At 47.1% G+C, this 8,111-nt stretch overlaps 1 protein-coding gene across 1 annotated transcript; it reads right to left on the bottom strand.

Annotated features, from left to right (window-relative positions):
- Positions 1 to 234: 234 nt before the first annotated feature.
- Positions 235 to 4,397, bottom strand: LOC101786034 (replication protein A 70 kDa DNA-binding subunit C). Its single transcript, XM_012845031.2, has 2 exons — positions 3,862 to 4,397; positions 235 to 2,624 (listed from the first exon to the last, which is right to left on the bottom strand). The coding sequence occupies exons 1-2, from the start codon at positions 4,140 to 4,142 to the stop codon at positions 512 to 514; spliced, it is 2,394 nt and encodes a 797-aa protein (XP_012700485.1). The 5' UTR covers positions 4,143 to 4,397; the 3' UTR covers positions 235 to 511.
- Positions 4,398 to 8,111: the final 3,714 nt, after the last annotated feature.

Genomic DNA, 8,111 nt, shown 5'->3' on the forward strand with positions numbered 1-8,111 from the left:
TAAATAGAGCCACGCGTTCATCATAAAAGAACTCCAAAACTTTTAAGCTGTCAAGCACCAGGTAGAGGCATTTGCCGGCAACCCCGTCCGATCCATCCAGCGCAAGTTACAGCAATCAAGCGCAACAGATTATCCTACTACTAGGCACTGCAACCAGCCTTAGTGCATTTCCCTGCTGTTTCTACGCCTGAATACCAGAGCTCTTCACATAAACAATAGGGAGCCATCAAACCGTCGAGGAACTAAACCGTCGAGTATAACACTAAGGGCATTACATTCAAATAGTCTAGAACATAAACATAAAGTGCTTATATATACTAACAAAGGTTCCAGAATGGTAAAAGCAAGCTAGCCGAGGAGGCGAGGGCACACTGACCATATAACTACTGTACATGATAACGTAGGAGGCCATACTGATAATAAGCAAAACCAAAGTTCAGAGGACTACTGATCTGATAGGTTTTTTTTAGCAAAAGCAAACTTCCTGCCTGAGATTGCCTGAGCCGATGCATTAAGTGGCTCGGACAAAGCAATCCTTAGCCCAGTGCCCAGGCCGATTGCATCTGAAACACAGACTTGTACCGCCCCTCCCTGCTGGCTGACTGGACCAATCCATCAAGCCATCATTGGGAATGAAACCCTTGGACGAAGCTGGCAGTGGAGGCGGCATCCTGTTCAAGCGCCCATATCCTGCAAGATCAGCAAGACCCTTGAGAGGGCCACAGGCACTGCTGGAGCTTAGCATGGTCTGTCTGGCTTCCAATTTGGCATAGCCAACATCTGGGATGTAGGACGAATCATCCATCAGAATGGGGTGGGTAATATCATTCAAAAGGTTGTCGATCTCCTCCAAGAGATGATGATCTATGCCCAGCACATCTAACTTCTCAACACCAACAATGCAGCATTTCACACGCAGCTCACCATTATAGGTTTGCGCCTTGATTCTCAGCTTGAATAGGCATTCACGCCAAAGGATCTTCCTCATGATTGCAGCTAACTTCGCGTCATCTTGTTCTACATTTCGTATCATGAAGAGCTCTTGCGCTGTGTGTCCAAATATCTCCTCAGCAGCCTCTTGGGACGCAGTAGCGTAGGTACTACCTGTGTGATCCTTGATCTGACACAGAAGCAAGTACCTGTACTCACACTTTTCAGAGCACTGATTGCATCTATCACAATACCATGTCCCATCACCACTGCTAGTCACCTTTCTGTTGCATCGCTTTCCATCAAGCTCCAAGGTGCAAGCTGGATAACAGAACTTATCCACCGCCACATATGAGATTACAGCCCTAACAGTGATAAAATCAGGCTTATCCGATTGCCCCAGGTTCTCATCCTTGATCTGTGCAATTGTTTTCTGCACACAGATCCTGCTTAGGCTTGATATATCCTGAGACAAAGAAACACAAGGAGCATTCTTTCCTTCAACCATGTACCACTGCTTCAGCCTTTCAGCCACGGGCACGTCTGGGTTTACTTTTAACTGTGTTGAGCTGATTGTGACCACAGATCTACCTTTGAAATCACTGATGCGGCCACCTTTCAGAGCTAGTATAGGGTTTGAATCAGAATCACACAGTAACTGCAGTTGTTGTCCTTCAGCGTCAAAGAATTTGCCCCAGAAGATTATGTCCACACTCCGACCAGACATGTCTTTCAGTTGAAGAGTTCTTTTCTGGGCTTCTGTGCCATCCTTACGCATCACTATGGCAGAAGGACCAACTGATGTAACGATCCCAACCAAATCCACAAAAGCACCAACCTCCATGTTCTCAATCTCCCTGATCTGTCTGAAATTGTACTGCTGCCTAGGTAAGCTGCTTTCATCACCACAGCAGATTTCTATAGATGTTGTGTGATCGACCAATATTTCATAGTCATTATTCAAAGGGTTAAACTTCTTCTGTGCAGGTTTCAACAACCCTTTGGATATCAGGTACACCTTATCAACCTCAATTAGGTCAAAATACTGATCAGCCTGCAAATTGAAGCATATTGCACGAACTTCTCCACCCTGTGCATCAAGGAGATCAAAGGAGAATACTTTTCCAGCACCTTTGCTGTTGGTGAAGCGCTTAAGATCTGCCTTTGCGGTCACCCTAGCCTTGATCTTCCATCTAGCTTGGTAAGGGTTCAATGCATCAATAGGGGTTATGCAAAGAGGAGCATCATTCCTAGCAATATGGCTTCTATCCATATGCATTGGAGTTGAATGCAGTATTGAGTTTCCATAAGTATTGCCAGAAGGGCCAGAGGCATCACTTGTTGCGGTCACCACAAACCTTTGGTTTTGATGATCATTTAATGAAAGCTGCTGCATCTTGGCATTTACTGTGCTCTGTGCTTGCATTGGACTAAGACATCCTCCGAATGGCATATTATTCACAGCAGGTTCTGCGCTTGGAGTAATTAAAGAATCCAACAAGCCATGACTAGAAAAACACGATGAGTTGCTAACAACTTGCTCAGCATCTGGCATGAAGCAAGGCTCATGGCTCTCAAGACCACCAGAGCAGGATACACCGATATGTTGAGTTGGATTGGCCTCATAGATTGCGGGACTGCCGATCAGCGCAAACTCAGATCGCAGTATCTCAAGTTGGATAACAATAATGACCCTGAATGAAGAAGCCAAGACACACAACGAAAAATAGTCAGAAAAGCCAACTTAATTGACTATGAATAGAATTAATCCATGAAACACACCACTAGTAGCAAGATATAACATGTGAGGAGTTTGTTTATCCAGAAAATTCATCTCGTGTAATGAGCTAAAATTGCAGAACAGAAATGGTCAAAGAAAATTGAACAGGGCCGAGGAGTTAGAAAACTATAATGGTTATACTGGAAGAAACAGAGCCTGTTTGTGGCAAACCAACTAAAACAGTATAAATAGCAGAACAGTTGGCTCAAAGGTGAGCGCTTTGTCATTTAGTTAGCATAGCCACAAATATTTGAACAAAAAGTTATTTAAACTTAAGAAAATAAGCTGACATGTTGGGAGTTCTATGCACTTGTATCCTCGCAGGTAAAAATGGGCCAATACAGCCCATACGAATTAGTAACATACAAGCATAAACTAAATGTAAGTGGAAATGCACAATAAACAGTTGCAGCCATTTCACTAACAAAATACCCAAATCACGTTCAACCAAACAAACCGATTATTTCAGTTTCACTTTTTCGAGCTTGGTATCTGACATCTGAGGTAAAGAAAAAACCTTTTCAGAGTCTGGTACGGTAAAAGAGTAGACGATCAGTGTGGTTTTTTATTAAAAACTCTTAACTACATCATGGTATGATCAAATAAGAAAACCTTATGCGCATACTCTAATTAGAACTATAAGATCAGGGCCTATTCAGGGGATCACCGGCTCCTTCTCGATTGATTCCATGCAAAGGCAGAACCATATACGCAATGCCAAGGCCAACAGAGTTAGGATCGATCTCTCACTGCATGCGAAAGGTAACCACAAAATCTAGCCCTTGTTGCCAGCAGGACATGCAGTTATGATGGCAAATGCTATACTGTGGTCAACCTCTAGATAAAGATCTTGTGGTCAACCACCGTGTAGAACCCCCAGAGAAACCCACCCCGAAACTGGAGTAACAGCCCAAGCCTTCCGACAACACCCGCCCGCACGAGCTGACCAGCATATCATTTCTGCCAAGAAGAATCACTAGACATCTAGACGTGATTTCCCAAGCACAGCATCCACAACCGCAAGGCTCAAAAGTAGTTAAAAAAAGGTTACGAAACCCTAGCCATTTCTACAGTATGTGGAGGGGAAGGAAAATCCCAATTTGATCAGCCCCGTGCTAGCTACACCATAGAGGGGGAGAGTAATCCGTTACCTCTGGTTCTGGATGACGCCGGTCAAGTACTCGAGGACGCGGACGACGGTACCGCGGCGGAGGGCGCCGCCGGCGACGAGGTGGTTGAGGGACGCGGCGAGCACGCCCAGCTGCAGGTGCGCGCCGTCGGAGAGCGCGAGGCGGTACCGCCGCGACGCGGGCGGAGACGCGGCGAGCAGCAGCCGCGGCGCGTCCGCCAGCTGCAGCACCGGGCGCAGCACCTCGGCGCCCGGCTGGCGCGACATCGCCGCCACCGCCCCACGCGACAGGCCCACCTCCATCCCTCCCCCTACTCCCACTCCCGCCTTCCGCAGCAGCCAGCAGGATCGATCGCGATGGGGAAAAGAAAGGAAAGGAAGCTGTTGGCTTCGCGGCCGGAAGTGGGCGGAGTGTCTGGAGAGTGGAGACGAGACGAGGCGGGGGACGTGGGGGAGTTAATGCTGGTTGGTGACGAGGAGCGGTGGCGTACGGGGGAAGCCGGAGAGTTTCGCGACGACTCTCGAGGCAGAGAGGGAGAGAGCAGCAGCATCCGGGGCGAAAATGACGGGAATGGCCATGGACCGTCCTAAACTCTCCCAGTTGGGCCCTATGGGGATCAGTCACTGGGCTCGAGGCCTTTTTGAGAGACCATGGTATATATTCGCCTTTTGCTGGGAACATGTGAATTTGTGCAGAGTTTCAGGCCAACATAAGCACCCATTCCAGCAGATAAATACTTATGCACCGGGTGATAAAATACAAACACAAGGTCCTGGAAAGCAATAAACACACACTGAGGGACCGTTTGGTTACTTTTGCTTATTTTTTAGCACCCATCACATCGAATATTTAGATACTAATTAGAAGTATTAAATGTAGACTATTTACAAAACCTATTACATAAGTGGAGGCTAAACGGCGAGACGAATCTACTAAGCCTAATTAGTTCATGATTTGACAATGTGTTGCTACAGTAAACATTTGCTAATGATGGATTAATTAAGCTTAATAGATTCGTCTCGCCGTTTAGCCTCCATCTGTGTAATGTGTTTTGTAAATAGTCTATATTTAATACTTCTAATTAGTATCTAAACATTCGATGCGACAGATGCTAAAAATAAGCAAAGGGAACCAAACATCCCCCGAGTGATAACTTACTGATGCATCATGTTGCTGACCCCAAGCCAAACAACTACCATGATACTGCTGAATAATACATGGTCCTGATAGACTCAAGCCATACATACCTACGTGGATACATCTACTACATGGACCTGATTCAAGCACCCAACACACAACTTGCTTGGCACATGAACCATAGCTTCAAGGCATACAATACAACTACTTTGGCATGTCTACATATAGACCGACCCAGCTAGAACTTGCTTGTTGCTTCACCCAGGCAGGAAACGCCTGGTGCCTCCAGCATGATCCATCTTCTGAAACAGCTGCCCATGAAGCCACAAGCCATCACCTACCAAGATTGTTCAGGGTTTCTTCGGAGACCGTTCAGCCCTGTGAGCAGAGGTCCGCGTACTGTGGATGCAGCGCACGTCAGGGGCAATGTTGACACGAAGCACCATAGAACCTGCCCATGAAGCCATCAGGTGCCGATGATCGCTGCCCATCAATGTCTAAACCGTGGACACGACACCCGCAAGCACCAAAAGCTGAGAGTGCAGAGGGTTTGACACCATACTCGTCTACCTGCTGACCGTATCGATCTGCAGAGCACAGCCACCTTGCACGGCCAGGACTAGCGGCATGGCTACTGTTGGAGGATCGAGCAGTTGAACGGCCCTTGAAATCCGACAACCACGAGTAGGTGGGCATGGAACTGCCAAACTCCCAGCATGAGTCTGGACCATCCCGCAAATATGCGTCGATCGCCCCCAGGAAGCAATGGGATTCAGCTGATGGGTTCACCTTTTCTGCTCTAAGAACAACCAGCCCGTTCGGTAGCGCTGCAGGCTGGCTGCGCTGCTGGCTTCGGCTGCAAACGGCGGTAGCAACAGCTGGCTGGCTGCGCTGCTGGCTTTAGCTGCAAGCGGCGGTAGAAGCAGCTGGCCACCACTGCTAGCTGCTGCTTGGATTATTGGGGCTGGTTTTTGTACTACTGCGCTGCTACATTTTAAATTTAAAATTGTAATGGTAAAGGATCTAAAAAATTCAAAATTTTTGGTGCAAACTTAACCAACTTCATCGAAGGTACTAGCGTACAGAATAAGCCACACAATTGCTTACATACAACATACAACACAAACATACACAACATACGCATACATCTACATCAAAGAGATTCCTGCCGCGATCCAATCTCGTACACTGGCCATATCAGGAGTAGCATTTGCTGCGACCCATGCGGACACCCCATAGTTCGAAGTTCACGCCATGTTCGAACCTGCAGTGCGAAGCAAGCAATAACAATCTTCGTTTGCCTCTCTCGATCATATAATGGAACTTGCCGCAAAATATGACACCTGGATTTGAGCACGCCAAATGCTCGTTCGACAACATTGCAAAGACTGGAATGGTGGAAGTTGAATTTCTCCTCCAAATTGTCAGCCGCTCTTCTGCTGAATTCCTCCAAATGGTACCTAGTACTTCGATACGGCCCCAGATAGCCTTCACGAACTGCGTACCCCAAGTCCACCAAATAATATCTTCCTACAGAAAATCAAAAATATTCACCATTAGTGCACCAATTTTTGCAATTGCTGCGTCATGTGCGTAATTAGGCAAGTACCATACCTAGAGGTGGATGCGGGTAGTTCGGTATCTCCATACACTCCCGCAACACCGACATGTCATGACTGGACCCTGCCCTCCCCGCTCCTACATACGTGAATCGCATGTCCATATCTACTATCGCTAACACATTAAAGCTTGTCCACCATTTTCTGTTAATGAAATCCAAACGGGACTCACGCCCGACCTGTACGGGAACATGTGTTCCATCTAGAGCACCTATACACCCATCAAAGAACGGTGCATATTGGTTCAGCCTATGATTAACCTTGGAGTACGCAGGATCCTTTGGAGCAATTACCGTGTGGGCAAATGAAAACATTACAGCCTGTTCGCTTCAGCTTATTCAGCCGGCTTATCAGCCACCAAACAGTATTTTCCTCTCACAACAAATCAGCCGTTTCAGCTTTTCAGCCGGCTTATAAGCTGAAGCGAACAGGCTGTACATCTGCCACATGCGCCATCTTCCTACTAATTGTGTCCAAACTCCACTCAAATCTATCTCTAATTTGACGACAAGCCTGTTGTGTCGCATAAGCCCACACGAACATACCTAAAGCCTCAATAGATTCTACCCCTTGTGACGATTGCAACCCATGATGGTTAACCAAGATATCATGCAACTGAAGGAACGCGTCGGGATACATATGAAAATTGTCGAAGCACCTCCAGCTTTCCCGCATATTGAGCTCAACCCATTGTTGTCCGGTCATGCGTGGCAACTCCACTGGCGGGTTCACCATAGGAGGTGGCCTTCTGTTCACCTCCACATATGCGGCTATAGCTGCTGCTACACTCGCCAGCTCGTACACGATAGAGCTGAAATCACTGCCGGTGTCACTGTTTGGTTCCTCAGCACTACTCATACTTGAATGAACCTGTGCATGCACAAGCGGAGGGGCATCAACCAACACAACCTACACATGTCTAGTTGCACCACATTTTACAGATGCATTTGTTTCAAACTTGTCAAGCACCCTCCCTTTCTGTCAGGTTCACCAGTCAAGTAACCAATCCTCCTCCTCGGACATCTGCTGAGGGCCTCCAATGGCCTCCCCACCCTACTTCAGGTTCACCATCCCACCTTACTTCAGGTTCACCAGAATAAAACCAATCCTCCTCCTAGTTCACCCGCTGAGGGCCTCCAATGGGCTAACCACCTTCCTGTCAAAGGACGTAGACCTCCTCCTAGTTCACCTACTGAGGGCCTCCAATGGGCTAACCACCTTCTTGTCAAAAGACGTAGACAACAGACATCAAAATTCCAGATCACTATTACCTTCTTGTCAAAGGACCTCCTCCTAGTTCACCTGCTGAGGGCCTCCAATGGGCTAACCACCTTCTTGTCAAAAGACGTAGACAACAGACATCAAAATTCCAGATCTTCCAGATCACTATTACCTTCTTGTCAAAGGAGGTAGACAAGGAGGTAGACAACAGACATCAAAATTCCAGATCACTATTAAGACAAGCGCTGTGACAAGTTTAAAAAAGTGGTCATGAACTACTGATCATGGGCGACA

Source organism: Setaria italica, chromosome III (assembly GCF_000263155.2).
Source record: "Setaria italica strain Yugu1 chromosome III, Setaria_italica_v2.0, whole genome shotgun sequence".
Classification (NCBI taxonomy): Eukaryota; Viridiplantae; Streptophyta; class Magnoliopsida; order Poales; family Poaceae; genus Setaria; species Setaria italica.